The following is a 22,515-nucleotide window of genomic DNA, read 5'->3' on the forward strand; positions in this document are numbered from 1 at the left end:
CATGGTGAAACCCTGTCTCTACTAAAAATACAAAAAATTAGCCTGGCATGGTGGCGGGCACCTGTAATGTGGAAGCTGAGGCAGGAGAATCGCTTAAATCCGGGAGGCGGAGGTTGAAGTGAACTGAGATCGCACCATTGCACTCCAGCCTGGGCAACAAGAGCAAAACTGCATGTCTAAATAAATAAATATATAAATAAAATTATATAAAGAAAAAGAAATATGGTGAAACACTGTCTCGAATAATAATGCAAGAATTTGCAGGGAATGGTGGCGCGCCTGTAGTGCCAGCTACTCGGGAGGCTGAGGCAGAAGAATGGCTTGAACGCGGAAGGCGGAGGTTGCAATGTGCTGAGATTGTGCCAGTGCACTTTAGCCTGGGCAAGAGAGTGAGACTTCCTCTCAAAACAACAACAACAAACAAAAAAACTACACTGAAAAAACACGCTAATACAGAACTTCAAACAGTAAGATAAATGTTTACTCATAAAATCTGGTATAACACATGGAAGTATCATTACAAAAACTTGTCAGGCCAGGCGCTGTGGCTCACGCCTGTAATCTCAGCACTTTGGGAGGCTGAGGCGGGCGGATGACCTGAGGTTAGGAGTTTAAGACTAGTCTGGTCAACGTGATGAAACCCCATCTCTACTAAAAATACAAAAATTAGTCAGGCACGGTGGTACATCCCTGTAATCCCCGCTACTTGGGAGGCTGAGGCATGAGAATTGCTTGAACCAGGAAGGTGAAGGTTGCAGTGAGCCAAGATCTCACTACCGCACTCCAGCCTGGATGAGAGAGGGTATGTAACTCCTCCTCAAAAAAACAAAACAACAACAAAAAAAACTGTTGAGGTAACTGCAATCTTTAACTGTTATTATGTACTCATCATATACAGGTATTTTGAATCATTGGCATGCACTGTGTGGCAGTAAAATTTCAGACAATATGCAGTATAATTATAAAAAGATTCTAATGAGAAACTTTTAATAAATTAGCATTTAAAAGAAACTAGAGTTGATTTTTATGTTTTAAATATATGTTATTCTTACACAAAACTGCTGTATTCCAACTTTAGAAGCAAAGAATAGCCTTACATTGTTAAATATAGAAAATATATATATATATATTTTGCAGAATAGGGTTAGACCCTCTGATACGTAAAACAAATATTAGGAAATAAACTCTGTTATTATTTATATACAGGGTGAAGAAAGTAGATGAAAATCCCATAATTTTATAACTACTTATAACTAGTAACTATTTATATTTAGTAACTATAACCATTTAGTAACTATTTTCATAAATATGGAGTGCTTACTAATTATCTAATTTACTTTTGGCATACCATGCAAATTCTAGCATATTGTCTAAATATCTGAATCTAAAATTACAAATTTGAAAGAGAATATAGAAAGAAATGTATAAGGAGAGTGACATCAGTAAGATGAAAAGAATAAAAGTGCTCTATTTTCATATCCCCTTAAAGCAAAAAAAGTCAGCCATCCCTGACCAAAAATGACTTTATGAGAGAACCAGGCATTATGGTTCACACCTGTAATGACAGCTACATGGTACATTACTGTTGGAGAAATGCTTCAGGCCAGGATTTTGAGACTAGCCTTGGTTATGTAGCAAGACGCCATCTCCAAAATAAGTGCCTCTAAGAGAGATTTGAGATCCAGGGATGGAGTTGTGAAATGCTGTTAAAGCTTCAGTTCGAGACATGTTCTATTCAGAAGGCAGGCCCTCATTCAGGTGGGAAATTACAGGACCCCTGTTCTTGGCTACAGACCAGGATAGGGTTCACCCAACTTGGTCCCACAGAGAATTCTGAACTTACTCTGTAACCACCACAGACTCCTCCCAGCCCCGGTCTGGCAGAGGTCTTGCTTTGCCAGAGACCTGGAGGAAGGCACCCATTTACAGCCATGTAGGCAGGCCTGCAGACTTTGGCCTTTACCATGGTTCCTGAAACAGTTCACTGACTCAGTTTCAGTTATGTGAGCCACAGTTTATAGTCAGTTCTGCCTATATAGAAACCCACAGTTACCTGAGGAAATGTTCTCTGGTACTTACTGAAAGCCACACTCATCCACATCCTGATTTAAGGCCCAGCATATGCAGACCTGACTGCAAAAGCATGCCCTAGGTCTGTGCTACAGAGCAAAGTCCTAAAAATATGCAGTCTGTCCAAAAATAAAATGAAAATTACAACTACCCAAGCCCCCGTAACAAGCCAACTGAAGGTGAACCCTAGTGGAGACCCAGCATCCTTGTGACCAAGCTACAACCCCTCTTCACTACAAATTCAGAGGGCATCTCATCACCCTATGGGCCCAATAAAAGAAAATGTTTACCTTCTAAAATCAGTTTATGAAAACTTGAAGAGGTGTTTGTTCTATCAAATTCAGATACCAATACAAAACTATATTGTGCCCATTGTCAATGCTTCTATTTTAATGTAGCACTGGAAGTATGTGGCAGAAGAATTACTCAAAGAAATAAAAAAACTGAAATTAAAAAATAAGTAAAATGCTATTTGTAGATCATACAATCTTATATTTAAAAAACCATAAACAGTATATTAAAATCTGTCTAAACTAATAGATATACTCAGTAAATTAGCAAAATATAAAATTAACATACATCTATGGTTTCATACATATCTGATAAAATGGAAGAAGAAAAAAATTTTATTGACTATACCATTAAATAATAAATTTCTGAGGAAAATATTAACCAAGGAGGTAAAAAATCTTTACAATAAAAAAGGAAAGGCCGGGCGTGGTGGCTCAAACCTGTAATCCCAGCACTTTGGGAGGCCGAGATGGGCGGATCACGAGATCAGGAGATCGAGACCATCCGGGCTAACCCGGTGAAACCCCGTCTCTACTAAAAAATACAAGAAAAAAAAACTAGCCGGGCGAAGTGGCGGGCGCCTGTAGTCCCAGTTACTCAGGAGGCTGAGGCAGGAGAATGGCGTAAACCCGGGAGGCGGAGTTTGCAGTGAGCCGAGATTTGGCCACTGCACTCCAGCCTGAGCGACACAGCAAGACTCCGTCTCAAAAAAAAAAAAAAAAAAAAGGAAAAATTAGAAAAGATACAAATAAATTTTAAAATATTTTATCTATGAATTGAAAAAATAAGTATTATTGAAGTGCCATATTATCCAATCTATAGATTAAATAAACCTCCTATTAATTAAAATTGCAGTGGTACTATTTTCACAATAATGGAAAATACAATTCAAAAATTTACATGAAACTAAAATGAACTTTGAATAGCCAAAGCAACCATGAGGAAAAATAACAAAGCAGAGGGATGTCATACTTATAATTTCAAACTATATATTTCAAGACTAGATAGTAATAAAAACGGAATGGACTGTGCAGAAAAATGAACAAAGAAAATTCAACAGAAACTATTACTCTCAGACATTTCAGACCTGATGCAAAAAGAGAACTTTGAGTAATTTTAGTTTCTCAAAATCATACAGATATTTGTGTGTCCCAAAAATTAAGGAAAAGCAGCCACACTGTACAGTCTCTATATGCCATGAAGAGGACTTTGGCTCTCACTGTGAACTTGAAGGAAGCTCACTGAAAGAAAAGGAAAATCCTTAGAGAATTTAAAAGCATAAGACAGATGATGCTCCTTTGTAAGAGCAAAATTAAAAAAGAAAAAACAAACAAACCAACCCAGCTGCCCAGGAACTATTTCCTTTGGAACACAGCTTCCCAAATCACACTTTAAGGACTGGCTTTGACCTTGGGACCCCTTATCTGTGTCGTCTGTTGTATTCATTTTCACTCGCACCTACCTGGGGATTTGGCAACCATCTCATGTCTCTTCATAGTCCAAGGTGTTTTTCCTTGCTCCAGACAGGTGATCAGGTCTGGCTTAGAAACAGGAATACCTGTTTTATTAAAAATAAAGAACATAAATCTTGCTTATATTCTCCAATTACAAGCTACTAATGTGCTCAGCAGAGAGAATGTGATAAAATATGCTAGTAAATTAATACAAAAATACTAAGTTATAACAGAAATTTCTAAATAATTAGAAAATACTTTCAATTTGTAGGTTTCTTAATTTCACTATCTGGTTCTACTGAATCAAAAATTGGTGGTGGCAATCAGATTTTCAGGTGGGGGCAACAATATTTTATGCCACTAAATTTCTGGAATTACCACTAATTTAGAATGAAGAATACAGCTCAACTCAGGAATGTGGAAAGTTTGGATTAAGATGGAACACGTTGAAGAAATTCTTTTCTAAATGAACAAATTCTGAAGATTTTCTGGAAAATGGGGATCTGAAACTCTTTTATGCAAAGAATAAATTACTAAAAAAATTCTACAAAAATAAATAAATAAATAAATAAATAAATAAAACATTTAGGGTATATTATTATGTACTCAAGTTATCCTCACCAAGGAAGACCAGGTTTCTGTAGTTCTCTAACATCACATCCCTATATAAATTCCGCTGTGCAGTGTCCAGGCAATGCCACTCCTCCAGAGAGAATTCTATGGCCACATCTCTAAATTGCAATGGTCCCTGAAAAACATACATACACACACACACACACACACACACACACACACACACACACACACATTTTTACCAAGTGGGCATGGGCGGAATTTTTAATTTGACTTAAGGTGAAATGAGCGAGTAAAGAGAACTGGTTCTGACTTACAGGACTGACTAAAATTACCCAATAAAATGATTTCAAAACAGAAGTATTATCTAATGTATCCTCTAACTCTGAGAAGAAAGAACAGCATAAGATCCACATCAATTCATGTATTTTTCTAGATAATAAAGTATAAAATTAAGGGCAAGAACATGAACATGTATATTTTTGAGTGCTATATTTACATCATACAGAATGAGTTGTGAATATTTTTCAGATGGAGAAGACATGTTGAGTTAGAAGGCATCTCTACAGTTGTAATATGTACAATAAGCTGAAGACCTCGTTATGCAGGTCCCCCCCTCCCCCCCAGAAGATCTGGAGTAAAGTCTGATTGATTTATTTATTTAGAGATGGAGTTTCGCTCTTGTTGCCCAAGCTGGAGTGAAATGGTGCCATCTTGGCTCACCGCCACCTTCACCTCCCAGGTTCAAGCAATTCTCCTGCCTCAGCCTCCCAAGTATCTGGGATTGCAGGCATGCTCCACTACACTCGGTAATTTTTTTTTTTTTTTGTATTTTTAGTAGAGATGGTGTTTCTTTATGTTGGTCAGGCTGGTCTTGAACTCCCTACCTCAGGTGATCTGCCCCCTCTGGCCTCCTAAAGTGTTGGGATTACAGGTGGAGACACCGTGCCCAGCTAATTTTGTGAATTTCTAATAAGTTCACCAGTAATGCCAATGTTTTTGGCCCAAGAAGGATATTTTGACAAACATCTAGTAAGTGGAAGAGCCTGTGTTTTTCCCACTTTTTCTAGCCTGTAAACAAACATAATGGCCTTCATTCACCATGGAAACATATGTAGAGGAAAAAAAGGACAGTTGCCAGATTAAATGTGATGGTTTATGCACATCAGCTGCATAAAGATACTTAATAATAAAGAGGAAAAATAATTAACTCTATAGTGAAAAAAATATATCAGAGATATTTAACCAAGTGAATCATTAACCATTAACTTCACTAGGACAATTTTTTTTTTTTGAGATGGAGTCTTGCTCTGTCGCCCAGGCTGGAGTGCAGTGGTGTGGTCTCGGCTCACTGCAAGCTCTGCCTCCCGAGTTCACACCATTCTCCTGCCGCAGCCTCCTAAGTAGCTGGGATTACAGGTGTCCACCACCATGCCCGGCTAATTGTTTTGTATTTTTAGTAGAGATGGGGTTTCACCGTATTAGCCAGGATGGTCTTGATCTCTTGACCTCGTGATCCACCTGCCTCGGCCTCCCAAAGTGCTGAGAATACAGGCGTGAGCCACTGCGCCCAGCCTAGGACAAATTTTTATGATGTGCTAATGCACACGGAAGAACACAGCATCACTGTTGAAATATTCCTCCCAAAAAAAATAAATTATAGTCTGAATGTAACCATAAAGAAACATCAGTTTTAGGCCAGGCACGGTGGCTCATGCCTGTGATCCCAGCAATTTGGGAGGCTGCGGGGGAAGGATCACAAGGTCAGGAGTTCGAGACCAGCGTGACTAACATGGTGTAACCCTGTCTCTACTAAAAATACAAAAATTAGCCGAGTGTTGTGGCAAGCACTTGTAATCCCGGCTACTTAGCATGCTAAGGCAGGAGAATTGCTTGAACCTGGGAGGCGAAGGTTGCAGTGAGCCGAGATCAGGCTGCTGCACTCCAGCCTCGGTGACAGAGCCAGACTCCGTGTCAAAAAAAAAAAAAAGAAACATCAGTTTTATACAAACTTTAAAATACAGACGACTGCTACGTTCTGTAATTTTTAGTAGTAATTTTAAGTAGGCTTCATTTAGCACCCTAAAGAGCAGGTATCTCCTAATAACTTTTTTCAGAACTTTCTGGGTAATAAATGCCATCCCATTTAAATAAGCATTTCCTTTTCTTTTGTTTTTTTGGATGGAGTCTCGCTCTGTCCCCCAGGCTGGAGTGCAGTGGAGCCATCTCGGCCCACTGCAAGCTCCTCCTCCCGGTTTCACACCATTCTCCTGCCTCAGCCTCCCGAGTAGCTGGGACTACAGATGCCCACCACCACGCCTGGCTAATTTTTTGTATTTTTAGTAGAGACAGGGTTTCACTGTGTTAGCCAGGATAGTCTCGATCTCCTGACCTCGTGATCCACCCATCTCAGCCTCCCAAAATGCTGCCATTACAGTTGTGAGCCACCGCACCTAGCCTAAATAAGCATTTTCTTAATCCTGGTCTGCATACAGCTAATGGAACACACAGATGGAGCCTCATCATTACATGTTCTCCATCTTTACTAAGGACCACAGTTTTCCCTGATAGAAATCTTGAGTATCCACATCTTTTCATGTTCAACAGCCACAAAGGGAACATTTTAAAAATTGCAGATCCTAAATTCTTGCTGAGAATTCTACATGGCATATAAGAAGCTATGATGCAGAGAATAAAGAGAAGGCTCTAGAATACAGGAAAGAAATATTTTTCAGAGACTCCTGAGTGTCATAAGAATTTAAAGACGTAATTAAACCAAACTCATTAGGGAGGAAAAACACAAGTAGAGAAGTAAAGGTTTGTGAGTACTAAACGCGTGGCAGTCCAGGAGGCAGAGTCGACACTGCTCTTCATCTGAGACATGTTTACCTGAAGAAAAGCCACTTTTTTTCTTTCTCCTCCTCCTCTGAAATTCCTTCTGAGATGAGATTCTCTAGACAAATTACACCTGAATCTTGAGAATATGTCTTTAAAGGTTTCAGTACCACATGTTTACCTGTTAGCATGACATCAACTGGCAGAAAAACAAAGATAGAAAAAGTCCACCCATTTCTGTCCTTTAAAACAGAAGACATTCAGGAACAATGAGCTGCTCCATGAAGATAAAAATATAAATTTATCTTTCCTGTCCTCAGATGCTCTCCCCTGCCACAGACACCAGCCATTTCTGCTACAGTAATGGAAATAAGCGCCACACTGACCTGTCCCTACCAAACCCAAACAGAACAGGCCCTGTGACCACCCTTTAGTGCAAAGTTGGAACTGAACTCTCATGAATGTATTTTGAAGCCCTCATACTTGATTCTGGTCTTACCTGAGTCACACAAGGGACTTCATAAAACAACATGGATGTTTCCACCCAGAATAATAATCAGAAGCTGTGGAGAGGGCACAAGAAATTTCTGCAAATTGGCCATGTGATCCTAATGAGAAGCCTCGGCTGATAATCACCAAGATAAGCATTTTCTCTCAAGCTTTAACAAGCTTATAAATCACTTGGTAATTTTGGCCCCAATTTATGTAATGTGACTACGGAGGTCTGAAAAGGGTCCATGAATGGGTGTTTTAAACAAGTTCCCTGTCAATGCTGATGTTGCTTCCCCTTGGCTCATTATTAGCATTAGTTAGAGAAGCAGGCACAGCACAAGGTCCCTTACACTCAGCACTCTTGTCACAACCAAATACTTCTGGCACAAATAAGGACAACCTATCTCCATCTAAAAGTTTTGTAGCCTTTGCTGGTTCTTTAAAGTTTACAGAAAAAACAGAAGGCAGCAGTTTCTGAATAAGTCTGGATTTAAAAAACATGTACACATGTACTAATGCAATGTTTGTTAAACAGGTACTATGCGCTCAAGAGTATGATACAGAACACTGTGCTGGGCATAACACATTATGTGATTTAATTCTCATAACACCCTGGGAGCTGGTACTAAGTGTATAATAATTTTCAGGATTTAGGTAAAGGGCCCAGCATTTTTTTGCTTCTTCTGTTTCTCTGCCGTCAAATTTTTTTAAAAACTGCAAAAAATTAAAGCTAAATATAGACAGATGAAAGAAACATGGAAAGCAAGAGTTTAATGTAGTTTACAGAAAATTTTATTCTGTTTATATTTACATTTTTGTGACTTGTGGAGCAACTACCAGATATGCAGGAATGGAAAACAAGTTCCTAAACAGAATGTCTCTGCAAACACTGGTTTTAATATAAAATTTAAAAACCAAGATCCTACAACACATAATTTATTTTCCCATTTATCTGTTTTTTGGATTTCAGGAAATTGTAAGCACCAGCTCTAGAAAGACAACAGGATTCACCAGCCAAAACTCTGATCTCTTTTCTACAAGGTTCTGTGAGGCAAGACTCCAGGGTAGGGTCACACCTAAATAAGGCCTCCAAAAAGGGTGAATCTCAACAGAACTGGGTCAGGAAGTGGACCCTATGTAGAATTCTGTTCTCTATGCCACTGGGGTATTTCCAGTTCTGTTTTTTCTAAGCTTACCTAAAAAAACCTTAAATCCCAGAGTCTGTGTAATTTTAATCTTTTCTAGCCACTGCCCTGTCAACTCCATATTATATGCTAATATGCAATTTAAACAAATCCCTTAAGGTTTTCTAGGGTAAGTTTATTAGGAAACAAATATATACACTTAACAGGATGAAAGAAATAGAAATACTGCTGGGCCTGTTGGCTCATGCCCGTAATCTCAACACTTTGGGAAGCTGAGGTAAGTGGATCATGAGGTCAGGAGTTCAAGACCAGACTGACCAACATTTTGAAACTCCGTCTCTATTAAAATTACGAAAATTAGCTGGGTGTGGTGGCGGACACCTGTAATCCCAGCTATTCAGGAGGCTAAGGCAGAAGAATCACTTGAACCCAAAAGCCAGAGTTTGTGGTGAGTCGAGATTGTGCCACTGAATTCCAGCCTGGGTGACATAGGGAGACTCCATATCAAAAAAGAAAAAAAAAAAGAAATTATAACAACAATTCTGTTCATAAATATCCTTTCAAGTATAGACATCAGAAGTCACAATATAAAGTGGCAAATAATGTCCAATATTTTGGGCATATCTATTTGTTGTACCAACCATATGATGGTTCAATTATTTACTCAGTTGCTAGTGTAGACTAAAAATTTCTGGATTGTAGGAACCATGACTGCTTCATGTTTTATTTTAATGGTCATATGAAATGGAAGTTACTAGTTTATCTATTTGGGTCTCCAGATGTCCTCCTTGTTTATCATCCAAGTACCAGGAAACTGGAGAAACTCTCATCTGGGTACCTACCAAAGACACCCCTTGTATGAGGGGATGAACAAACACAGGATGATTCATTTCTCTTACACTGAGAAAGAAGCAGAATTAACTACTCTTGTCAGCCGGACACAATTCTGCTCTGGACATCCTCAAATCCCTTAAAGACACCTGGATGATTGTGAGAGAATTCCCAGTGACCTGGGACTGATGGCCCAATGATAAGCCAGGCTGGAGAGACTCAGGCTGATTCTCAATGAGAAATGGAACTGCCTTGGTGAAGCTCCAGAAGCTGGATCACCTGTCCTGATTTGCTAGCTCTTGGGTAAGAGAAAGAACACAAATACTGTACTCCAGTATCACGTTTTACAGGTAAATATAGTTGTGGTCATAGCTCTGGATACTTTGTGGCCTTGTTCTCTCACTTTTAAGATGCTTTTTTATACTTACACATATTCTGTCGTCAGATTCTATTTCCTCCTGGAAGCTCTCACATCACTGTAGCAGGTCAATGAACAAGATGTGAAAAATCTCACAGAGTCACACTCCCAAATGGGAGCTGTAAGCTGTCTAGGTTAACATCTCGCAATGCAGAAAATGCCTTTTGTTAGTTTTCTGTACATTCTCTATCCAAAGTCCGGCCCTTTTTTGTAAATTCCAGGCAGAGGCCAGATGTTACCTGCAGATTCTAGGTAGGATCTACCTGGCTCTGCATCCTTTGGTGTTACAGCAAGTGGAATACAAATGAAGAAGAGATCCCCTCATAGAGGCTGCTCTAGCACATTCTAAATGATAAATCTACATGGAACAAAAAAAAAAGCTGACACAACATGAATATTAAGTGGACAGTTTATTTGGGTAAAGTTTACAGATTATAACCTGGGAGCAAAGATTAAAGTTGCCTGGAATCTACACTTTGATTAGCAGCAGTTACGAGAAGATTTGTAAAGACAACAAGAGAAACAGAGTGGGCTGACACGAAGTTGTCAGAAATTTCTATTTATTTAAAAAAATAACATTGATTATTAATTAGATATATATCGTTATAGTTTAGGGTATGGGATATAGTGTCCAATGTGGCATTATTAGTTTAATTTATAGCTACATGTGGCAATACTGAACAGTTTCAAAAGATGAATACACAATTCAAAGGGAGGAGAAAGACATAATTGCACTTTTATTTTAACATCTCTGAGTTTGATAACTAAAAGGACTTGCATTTTTCAGATAAAAGTTTTTTAATTCCCAAATCCCAAGACCTGGATTCAAAATATGGAGCTGCAGATTTAGGGCTTGAGTGGCTGGAGCAGCAGCACATGTTACCTGCACATTTGTGAGCTTTTTAGCAACGGAAGGAGGACAAAAATGGAGATTTTCTTGTCTACATGTCTACTCAATGCACACATGTTACTCTACTTGGGTTTATGGGACCCATGGTCTCTGAATCAGTTTCAGGATTGAATATAAAAGAGTCATTGAAAGAGGTAAAATGACTGATTGCTGCCCTGTGAAATTCATAGAAATCTGATCTAGACTTTCTAGAAGTGACTGTAGAGGACTATAAATAACAAATAGGCAGAAACACAATTCTGCCTGCACATTTAGGGGACAGCATACACTTCTCTGCACAAATGTGAGTTAACTGGAAGCCTGAGAGGGAACGTCCCCTCTAGAGTAAATTCTGGTTGGCACCGTATGTGTTTATATCACGTCTGGTAATTCTAGACTGTTTGGAAACAATAATTAAAAGAAAAATTTTCTCCAGCCCCAGAGAAACTCCACAATAATAGAACAGAAAGAAAATGGTTTTCTTACATAATTAAACTTGAATGTGACATGCATCATAGTCAATCTGCTTAAGAGACTGCAAAGATAGAAAGACGGCCACCATAATCAGTCCACAAGTAGAAGAATTTCCAGCACCATGTCATACATAGTTCATCCTAAATTCACCTGGAGATTGAAGAGGTCATCTGTGTATGCTAATTACTTATATTCAATGACAAATAAACTTTTCACCTCTTCATAACAGGAGGTAGTTTAGCAGCTTGAAGCCAGGTGCCTGCTAAACGTAGGCTCTCACTCTGCTACAAAAATGGCTGAATAGTGTTCTATCTTTTTGGCTATTTACATTTTAGAGCAGTGGCTCTGTACTCCTTGGCAATGGGCTACAGCACTCCTGCTTGCTTTCTCCTGAGTGCTAGTGTCCTCTCTTGACCTCTAGCATCCGCCACTGAGGCACAGCTCAGAGCACAGTTTACAGTTTATGTGAACTCCATTTGCCACAGCAGCACTCGAGGGTTACATCAGAAATGGAAGCCTGAGCTACAGGAGGAGAGCCTGCAGGCCTCCTGGGTAGAATTTCACCTTCAAAATAATGGAAATGGGAGCAGTGTTTCCGCCTCAGTTTCTACTTATAATGGTGACAAGGAAAAGATACTGCTGAATTTCCAGCATGAGTCCAGATGGAGATAGCTCCAAAAGTTATCTGTCTCACTGTGACAGCCTACCTTATTCAGAAACCATGGGATATTAATAGGGTTTCTGAAACAGACACCCAAAGCATTGGAGAGAAAAACAGATCTCCATCTGAGCAAGATTCTTTTGAGAGAAAAAAGTTAAAACGATCTTAAGAAAAAGCTCAGTTTACATATAAGATTGTTGATGTCAGCCAGAAAATATTCCCCTAAAAGCAATTTCTCTCTAAACACCCAAAGTGCACAGCTACTCTAAGCATGAGAAACACGTGCATTATGAAGGAAGGGGGCAAGGCCGGGTGTGATGGCTCACGCCTGTAATCCTGGCACTTTGGGAAGCTGAGGCGGGTGGGTCACAAGATCAGGAGTTCAAGACTAGCCTGGCCACTATGGTGAAACCCCATCTCTACTAAAAATACAAAAAAATTCACAGGGCATGGTGGTGGGTGCTATAGTCCCAGCTACTTGGGAGGCGGAGGCAGGAGAATCACTTGAATCCGGGAAGCAGAGGTTGCAGTGAGCCCAGATAGCGCCAGTGTACTCCAGCCAGGGGACAGAGTGAGACTCTGTTCCCCTAAAAAAAAAAAAAAAAGGAAAAGAACAGGGACATATTTTCAGAAGAATTTTATAAAGTTCCATTTCCATTTCTGCTGTGCTCTCCTAGCCATTGAATGGGGGTCTATACTGAAATATATCTTACAACTTCCAATGACACATTTTGATGAAAAAAAAGAAACTGACTGTGTTCATACACTGGAATATATTAGGTCTTGCAACATAGCTAATTGAAGAACTACTATAGTTTTTGGGTGGCCACATCACCTGTCTATATTTGTCCTGTAACAGCCGCATACAAATTTAGTGAAATAAAAGATACTAAAATTGTGTTTACTCATAATTATCCTGATTGAATAAAGTAATAAACATGTCTGACTAATATCTACTAACTGTAACAATTTGGTTGTAAATATTCTTTGGATATTAGATATAAATATCTAAGTATGAATAATTTTAATGAACTAGTCATAATGTATGTAGCATTTTTAAAAATTAAAATTATACATCAGTTAGGCTGGGCGCAGTGGCTCATGCCTGTAATGCCAGCACTTTCGGAGGCCGAGGATGGTGAATCACGAGGTCAGTTCGAGAACAGCCTGGCCAATATAGTGAAACTCTGTCTCTACTAAAACCATATAAAAAAATTAGCCGGACCTGGTGGCTCACAACTGTACTACCAGCTACTTGGGAGGCTGAGGCAGGAGAATTGCTTGAACCTCGGAGGCAGAGTTTGCAGTGAGCCGAGATCGCACCACTGCACTCCAGCCTGGGCAACAGAGGCCGGGTGTGGTGGCTTAGGCCTGTAATCCTAGCCCTTGGGAGGCCGAGGCAGGTGAATCACGAGGTCAGGAGATCGAGACCATCCTGGCTAACACGGTGAAACCCCGTCTCTACTGAAAATACAAAAAAAATTAGCCAGGCATGGTGGCGGGGGCCTGTAGTCCCCAGCTACTCAGGATGCTGAGGCAGGAGAATGGCGTGAACCCGGGAGGCGGAGGTTGCAGTAAGCCAAGATGGGCCACTGCACTCCACCCCCGCCACAGAGCGAAACTCCGGTGGGGGGTGGGTGGGGAATCTATTCTTCAGTTAAAACATTTTATGTTTCAAAAGCATAAATAACAGTATTAAAATAACCATTTAAGTGATTAATTCAAAGTAAATATTGTGGCTTTATATTCATACTATTTTAGAAAATACTGTGTACAGCGCATGCCTGTAATCCCAGCACTCTGGGAGGCTGAGGCGTGTGGATCACCTGAGGTCAGCAGTTCAAGTTCAAGCTGGTGAACATGGTAATATCCCATCTCTACTATAAATACAAAAACTCAGCCAGGTATGGTGATGCATGTCTGTAAACCTAGCTACTCAGGGGACTGAGGCAGGAGAATCACCTCAACCTGGGAGGCAGCAGTTGTAGTGAGCAGAGATCAAACAACTGCACTCCAGCCTCGGCAACGGAGTGAGACTCTGTCTCAAAAAAAAAAAAAAAAAAAAAAAAAAAAAGAAAATATTGTTTAATTTATGTGAATGCAGGTTATCTACAAACATTACACATAACTATGCTAATTGCTCTGAAGTAATAAATAGAAAGCAAGGTACAACTACAGACTCAACTGTTCAGCTTATACCCTGAACTGTTCTTGCTTTCACAGTGTACGTACTTCAGCCTACAAATATTGGATAGTTACCTTGGATTATCAGGTTTCTGTCACAGAAACTGAGTATCATTTAGTCTTTATTATTCTGTATTGCTACCTTTAATCTTATCTTTGTGCTAAGCTCTATGTGCTCTTAGAATGAGCTTTTATCTAAACAAATCTGTGTCTACTTTAAAGGAATAAAAATCAAAAAAATAAACTTTTCAGAACCAAAAACAAAGCAATAAATCTGAAGTACTAGTTAAAGATAATCTGGAGTCATAAAAAATGACAAAAGCGGCCGGGCGCGGTGGCTCAAGCCTGTAATCCCAGCACTTTGGGAGGCGGAGACGGGCGGATCACGAGGTCAGGAGATCGAGACCATCCTGGCTAACACAGTGAAACCCCATCTCTACTAAAAAATACAAAAAGCTAGCCGGGCGAGGTGGTGGGCGCCTGTAGTCCCAGCTACTCGGGAGGCTGAGGCAGGAGAATGGCGTAAACCTGGGAGGCGGAGCTTGCACTGAGCTGAGATCCGGCCACTGCACTCCAGCCCGGGCGACAGAGCGAGACTCCGTCTCAAAAAAAAAAAAAAAAAAAAATGACAAAAGTTTTATTTAGTTGTTGACATGATTTACGTATATTTCAAATAAGCAGAGAAAAATATCTACATATATTCTAAATTCCTTAAGAAAAGAGGGAATAGCAGCCAGGCGCGGTGGCTCACGCCTGTAATCCCAGCACTTTGGGAGGCTGAGGCAGGCAGATCACGAGGTCAGGAGATCGAGACCATCCTGACTAACACGGTGAAACCCCATCTCCACTGAAAATACAAAAAAAAAAAAGAAAAGTCCATTGGGCGTGGTGGCGGGCGCCTGTAGTCCCAGCTACTTGGGAGGCTGAGGCAGGAGAATGGCGTGAACCCGGGAGGCAGAGGTTGCAGTGAGCCAAGATCGCGCCACTGCACTCCAGCCTGGGCAGCAGAGCAAGACTCTGTCTCAAAAAATAAAAATAAAAAAATACAAAAGAAAAGAGGGCATTGCAAAAAATTTTTTGGAACTTCTGAGACTTTTTGAACTCTTGGACAACTGAAATTAGCACATTGTATGCACTTGAAATAATGTTTATGGGGGAAAAACCAGAAGAAAGCTATTATATGATATCCATAAGTGCACAAGACCAATGCAACAGAATAGAGAGCCCAGAAATAATGCCACCCTCCTATACTCATCAGAGTTTTGACAAAGCTGACAAGAGGATTGTGGGAAGAATTCTCTCTTTAACAAACGAATAACAGGAATAACTACCTAGCACTATGTAGAAGACTGAAACTGGACCCCTTGATTACAACATATACAAAAATCAACTCAAGATAAATCACAGACTTAAATGAAAAACTTAAAATTATAAGAAACTCTGCAAGAAAACATGGGGAATAACATTCTAGACACAGAAACTGGCAAAGACTTCATGATGAAGATACCAAAAGCAACTTCAACAAAAGCAAAAATTGACAAATGGGACCTATTTAAACTAAAGAGCTTCTTCACAGCAAAGGAAACTATCAATAAAGCAAACAACCTACAGAATAAAAGAAAATATTTGCAAACATTGCCTCTGACAAAGGTCTAACATACAGAATTTATTAAGAACTTAAACAAGTTTACAAGAAAAAAAGCAAACAACTTCATTAAAAAGTGGGCAAAAAACATGAACAGACGCTTGTCAAAAGAAATACATGTGGCTAACAAGCATTATATATTTTAAAAAAAAGGTCATCGCTAGTCATTAGATAAATTAAAAGAAAAACCACAATGAAATACCACCTCACACACACCCATCAGAGTGGCTGCTTTTAATAAGCCAAAAAATAACAGATGGGTAAGGTTGCAGAGAAAAGGGAATGCTTATACTCTGCTGGTGGGAGTGTAAATTAGTTCAATGACAGTAAAAATCAGTGTGGTGATTCCTCAAAGAACTAAAAATGGAATTATCATTTGACCCAGGAACCTTATAATTGGGTATATACCCAAAGAAATATAAATTATTATATTATAAAGACATATTCACATGCATGTTCACTGCAGCACTATTCACAATAGCAAAGACATGGACAGGCCCTGAATGCCTATCACTGGTAGACAAGATAAAGAAAATATGGTACAGTCAGATGCGGTGGCTCATGTCTGTAATCCCAGCATTTTGGGAGGCCAAGGCAGGTGGATTGCCTGAGCTTAGAAGTTTGAGACCAGCCTGGGCAACATGGCAAAATCCTGTCTCCACGGAAAATACAAAAAGAAACATTGGCTAGGCATGGTAATGCATATGCGTAGTCCCAGCTACTTGGGAGGATGAAGTAGGAGAGAACTTCTTGAGCCTGAAAGGTTGAAGCTAAAGTATGCCAATATCATGCCATGGCACTCTAGCCTGGGCAATAAGCCTGTCTCCAAAAATAAAATAAAATAAAAGATTTAGTAAAAACAAAACGTGGTACATAAACATCATGGAATACTCTGTGGTCATTAAAAAAAAAAAAATGACCATGTCCTTTGCAATAACACTGATGAAGCTGGAGACAATTATTCTTAGAAAACTAACAGAGGCCGGGCGCCGTGGCTCACGCCTGTAATCCCAGCACTTTGGGAGGCCGAGGTGGGATAATCACCTGAGGTCAGGAGTTTAAGACCAGCCTGACCAACATGGAGAAACCCCTCTCTACTAAAAATACAAAATCAGCCAGGTGTGGTGGCATGAGCCTGTAATCCCAGCTATATAGGAGGCTGAGGCAGGAGAATCGCTTGAATCCGGGAGGCAAAGACTGTGGTGAGCCAAGGTCGCACAATTGCACTCCAGCCTGGGCAACAAGAACAAAAATACGTCTCAAAAAAACAAAACAAAACAAAAAACAAAAAAAGAAAACTAATGCAGAAACAGCGAACCAAATGCATGTTATTATTTACAAGTAAGAGCTAAGTAAGGCCGGGCGCGGTGGCTCAAGCCTGTAATCCCAGCACTTTGGGAGGCTGAGACGGGCGGATCATGAGGTCAGGAGATCGAGACCATCCTGGCTAACAAGGTGAAACCCCATCTCTACTAAAAATACAAAAAATTAGCCGGGCGTGGTGGCAGGCGCCTGTAGTCCCAGCTACTCGGGAGGCTGAGGCAGGAGAATGGCGTGAACCCAGGAGCTGGAGCGTTCAGTGAGCTGAGATCGCGCCACTGCACTCCAGCCTGGGCCACAGAGCCAGACTCGGTCTCAAAAAAAAAAAAAAAAAAGTAAGAGCTAAGTAATAAGAACACATCAACACAAAGAGAACAACAGACAGTGAGGCCTAGTTGAGGGGGGAGGGTGGGAGCAGTAAGAGGACCAGAAAACATACCTGTTTGGTGCTATGCTTAGCACCTCAGTGACAAAATAATCTGCACTCCAAACTCCCATGACATAATTTTAGCTTTATAACAAACCCACATGTGTACACCCGACCAAAAATCAAAGCTTAAAAAAAAAAAAAAAACCCCTGTGTGGGAGTGGGAGAGAGTGCAATGTAGGTGAAAGGACTGATTTTCATTACAGATAGTGGCCCAGGTGGTGCTGTATTCTGATTTATTTTTGTTTGCATGCAGACATGTGATTATAAACAGGAAGTCCAGAACCTTAGGTTGGTGGAGAAAACAGGTTGCTGTTGCAGATTCTGTGTCTAGGGGTGGGTATATGCCCAGAGACTTGTAGAGACTTCTGGGTTTTTGGCAAGAAACACTAGGATCAAAAATGCCATGGTGAAGTTCCTGAGGGTGGTGCTTAGTCCTGGAAAGAGTGTGGACATGTCAATGTCTAGTGTGTGTGTTTGTGAGTGGGTGGGAATCCTGTGATGGCAGCTGCAAGAAAAGGGGGTCTGTCATCAGAGCTCTTTCCTCTAAGTTTTCAGTCTTCTGTCACCCTGGAAGAAGACCTTAAATCACAGGACAACAGGCAGTGTGGCAGCCTGTGTACAGGAGAACAGAGCCTCCCATTTTCAAATACTCAGAGCTTTGTTCCAGGTCAGGCCTCCGTGATACCTTTTTTCGGACACCAAATCTGTAGAGTTTGCTGAACATCAAACAATTCTCCAACAACAACTCATTGCCTAATATTTGAATTCTGACACCACCCAGAGTCAGCATAGACCCTGATCCAGAGCTCATTCTCACAACATTGTCCTCACTGCAGATGCCAATCAAAAACTCCATAGGCCCATCTATACTTCTGAGCTACTGTTTGAAAACTGAGGACTCCCAAACCTCCCTGAAATTCAATAATTTGGTAGAGCTACTTACAGAACTCAGCAAAATACTGTAGTTATGTTTACCAGTTTCATATATAAGATGCAGCCCAGGAAAAGCCAAATGGAAGAAATGCATAGAACAAAGAAAAGAGATGGGGAAAGATGAAACACATAGATAATCCTGGAAAATATTTGTGATTAATAAAATTCTCCATCCTTTGTGTGCTCCAGGAACAGTATATGGAAAGAAACGCCCTTCTCATTATGACTTAGATGGTGCCCTCTTTTCTTACCTATCACACAGCCAGACACATACTCTGCACATTTTCTCCTTTTTCTCATTAAGAAATTCAGTTGAATTTGTCTTCAGTGGTCAAAATAATTTTTTTTTTTTTTTTTTGAGATGGAGTCTCGGTTTGCCACCCAGGCTGGAGTTCCTTGGCACCGTCTCAGTCCACTGCAACCTCTGCCTCCAGGGTTCAAGCAATTCTCCTGCCTCAGCCTCCCAAGTAGCTGGCATTACAGGTGGCCACCATGACTACTGGCTAATTTTTGTATTTTTAGTAGACACAGGGTATCACCATGTTGACCAGGCTGGTCTGGAACTTCTGACCTCAGGTGATCCGCCTGCCTCGGCCTTCCAAACTGCTGGGATTACATGCCTGAGCCATAGCGCTCAGCCTAAAATATTTCTTAATCAAACTTTACTTAAGTTTATCTCCATCCCTCAGGCTAGTGAACTTTGAGCTGCCCTCAGTCTGAGTCAACATACAACCCCATTTTATGTCCCTCCTAAGAACACACTGATTTCAGGGTAAGACATTCTCTGATCTAAATTCTGACTTTTTCACCCTCCATTTGCAATTCCCCTCTCACCTTCCTCTGTAATCTTGTTTACTCCTCCCTACAAAAGAAAGCCCTTTTCTGCCTACATTTTTTGCAAGCCATAAAGATCTTTTAGTCAGTTGGTACTTCTTCCTGTTGCAATACTTTTTTAGGAACTCATTTTTTTTTAACGTAAATCTAACATTTTTATTTTAGAAAGTGTAAAAAGTGCCTCAAAACCATAACAACTTCATTACCAGAAAGACCCTCCCAGTTTCCTTTCATCTTAATCTTAACCGCATCTGCCTGTGGGGCCCCAGCTTTCCAGGGCTCTGTAGCTTCTTTCAGAATAAAGTCTCCTTCCATGGCTGGGGTGAGCAGTCTGAGATATCTGCAGGGGAGACTCCCGAGTAAAAACTAACAGTGCCTTTAATAACCTCCTATTAGCCGCGTGCGGTGGCTCACACCGATAATGCCAGCACTTTGGGAGGCTGAGGCGGGCCTGATGCAGAGTTCAAGACCAGCCTGACAAACACGGAGAAAACCAGTCTCTACCAAACACCAAAATTAGCCGGGCGTGATGGTGCATGCCTGTAATCCCAGTTACTGGAGGGGCTGAGGTAGGAGAATCACTTGAACCCGGTAAGCCGAGATCACGCCATTACATTCCAGCCTGGGCACCAAGAGCGACACTGTGTCAAACAACAACAACAACAACAACAACAAAAACCCTCCTGTTGCAGGCTTAATATTAGCCTTAGCTTGGAGACACTAGGTTCAAGCTTTAATTTCCACGTCAGAGTTATTCACTTGGTTTTTGAAACTAACTGTTAGAAAATCAGTGAAATTACTCACAGTGTTTACATAAAGGAAGTTTTAAGATGCTTACTTTTTTTTTTTTTTTTTTGAGCCGGAGTCTCGTTTTGTCTAGCAGGCTAAGATGACTGGATCTCAACTCACTGCAACTTCCGCCTCCCGGGTTCCAGAAATTCTCGTGCCTCAGCCTTCCAAGTAGCTGGTACTAGAGGCACGTGCCACCACACCCAGAGAGTTTTCGTATCGTTTGCCAGGCTGGTCTACAACTCCTGACCACGTGATCCACTCGCCTCGGCCTCCGAAGTGCTGGGATTGCAGGCTTGAGCCACCGCGCCCAGCCAGGAAGGGATTTTGAACCCTAATGCACTTCCTGTTTTTGTTTCCCTCCCCTGTTGTCTGGGATCAGACCGCACACTCTAAGCTGATCCCGGTAAGCTTAGACCGAAACTTTTTCCAAATAAGGTAAAGGCGCGACTTGCGAGAAAAGGAAAAGGGGGAAGAAGAAGGAGTAGGGTTGATTTACAACTTTTACAACTTATGACCAGAAAGTTAAGTCATTTAAGAGGAACTTTGTTGTCCTAACACCTCTTTACCTCAAGTGATCCACCCGCCTCGGCTTCCCAAAACGTTGGGATTACAGGCGTGAGCCACCGCGTCCGACCCCATAAATTTTTAATAGGAGAAAAGAGAAACTGTAAACCCAAAGGAACAAAGCTCTTCCCATTCATGAACCCGCACCCCGAGTCGGGATTCTCCCCTGCCCAACCTCCCCTGGTCCCTGCACAATCTGGGAGAGACGCCACGCCGCGGGTGCAGAGCTGCCCAGAGAGGGCTCCACGCCAGGGCACAGTCACCGCGCAGTGAAGAGACAAAGCGCCCGGGGGCCCGGCTGTCAGCACAGCTGCCATCTTATGGCTGAACGGGATTGAGGCCGAGCTGGGCAAGGAGAACTAGGGACGCAGATTGTGGAACTGACTGCGGGGAGGCCTGAGTCCCGCCACAGCCACTTTTCACCGGTTCCAGCCAGTCCCTCTCCTCTCTCGGACCGGCACTCTCACCATTTTTGGCTTCCAGGAGGTCCCGGTGTCTTAGCTGTGGATCTCCCAATACCTGCAGGACACAGGACCACACAGCCGGAGCGTCCAGCAGCAGTGAGAACGAGACCTAGAGCTCTGACTACAGCGAGAGACAAAGGCCTCACCAAACCCGGAAACCGCCCTCTTCGCTCCAGCTGCCTTTCTGATTGGACGGTTTCCAGCCCGCCGTCCCTGATTGGATAATGCTTAAGACCCCGCCCCCTCAGGCCCGGAGTGACAGTAGATGTGATCAGACGCTGGGCTGAGTGAAGAAAGAGTGACAGCCTAAGCTGCAGCCTTTTCAGGCAGGGCTTCCTCCCTGAGCTGAGCCAAGCCCACCCCAGAGCCTGGGAAAATTCTCTTCTTTACTCTCTCTCTCGTTGAATGTATTCAAAAGGTGAACAGAAGTATTTTGCTCTCATATTAATAATATATAAATAAAACTTTTTTAATTTTTTTACTTTGGCAATAATGTATTGTCAATACTAAAGGTAATTTTGATAAAACGTTATAAAAGATCAAATTTGTCATTTTTGACCTCTCGAGATTTACATATATATTTTGTAATCTAATTTTTTAACTGTTTATATTTTATTTTATCTATATTATTTTTATTTTTTCAATTTGAAACAACCTTTAAGTAATTTCAAACTGTTACAGGAGACAGAAAGAAATCATTTAGGGCCAGTCCGCTGGTGCACGCTTGTAATCCCAGCACTTTGGGAAGCGAAAGTGGGTGGATCTCTTGACGTCAAGAGTTCAAGACCAGCCTGGCCAACGTGGCGAAACCTCATCTTTAATAAAAATACAAAAAATTAGCCATGTGTGGTGGTATATACCTGTAGTCCCAGGTGCTACGGAGGCTGAAGCAGGGGAATCGCTTGAACCCAGGAGGCGGAGGTTGTGTAACAGCCTAAGGGCTTCATCTTGTCTAGACAGAGGTGATTCATCAAGACAGGGGAATTTGTGGAGGAAAAGGTAAATATTAAATTTGAACTCAATTGAATGTGGACACACACAATGGTCATCAAGTCCTGGAACAGGTTATGTGAGCCGCTTGAGGCATTCCTCTGCTGACCCTCCCCTGGTCCCTGCACAATCTGGGAGAGACGCTACACTGCAGGTACAGAGCTGCCCAGAGAGGGCTCCAGGCCAGCGCACAGTCACAGTGCGGTGAAGAGACAGGACGCCTGGG

General features: G+C 41.3%; 3 protein-coding genes and 1 long non-coding RNA gene across 4 annotated transcripts in view; 2 read left to right on the forward strand and 2 right to left on the reverse strand.

Moving 5' to 3' along the window:
• Positions 1-22,515, forward strand: part of LOC100429350 (uncharacterized) — a 278,342-nt gene that overhangs the window by 200,271 nt on the left and 55,556 nt on the right.
• Positions 1-22,515, reverse strand: part of LOC693803 (uncharacterized) — a 529,045-nt gene that overhangs the window by 9,505 nt on the left and 497,025 nt on the right.
• LOC100429607 (zinc finger protein 506) lies at positions 1,776-21,434 on the reverse strand. The gene is made up of 4 exons (XM_028840128.2): positions 21,303-21,434; positions 4,437-4,563; positions 3,824-3,919; positions 1,776-3,602 (listed from the first exon to the last, which is right to left on the reverse strand). The coding sequence occupies exons 1-4, from the start codon at positions 21,303-21,305 to the stop codon at positions 3,550-3,552; spliced, it is 279 nt and encodes a 92-aa protein (XP_028695961.2). The 5' UTR covers positions 21,306-21,434; the 3' UTR covers positions 1,776-3,549.
• On the forward strand, positions 5,201-17,850 carry LOC144336923 (uncharacterized). The gene is made up of 3 exons (XR_013409355.1): positions 5,201-5,720; positions 6,606-13,439; positions 14,859-17,850. It is a non-coding gene; the product is annotated as an uncharacterized LOC144336923 (long non-coding RNA).

The sequence above is a fragment of the Macaca mulatta genome, chromosome 19 (assembly GCF_049350105.2).
Source record: "Macaca mulatta isolate MMU2019108-1 chromosome 19, T2T-MMU8v2.0, whole genome shotgun sequence".
NCBI classification, from domain to species: Eukaryota; Metazoa; Chordata; class Mammalia; order Primates; family Cercopithecidae; genus Macaca; species Macaca mulatta.

Coding starts and splice junctions, on each gene's coding strand:
- LOC100429607 (XM_028840128.2), bottom strand. Junction 3,920..4,436: donor CAGAAACCTGGTCTTCCTTG/GTGAGGATAACT, acceptor TTAATAAAACAG/GTATTCCTGTTTCTAAGCCA. Junction 3,603..3,823: donor GATGGTTGCCAAATCCCCAG/GTAGGTGCGAGT, acceptor CTTTTCTTTCAG/TGAGCTTCCTTCAAGTTCAC.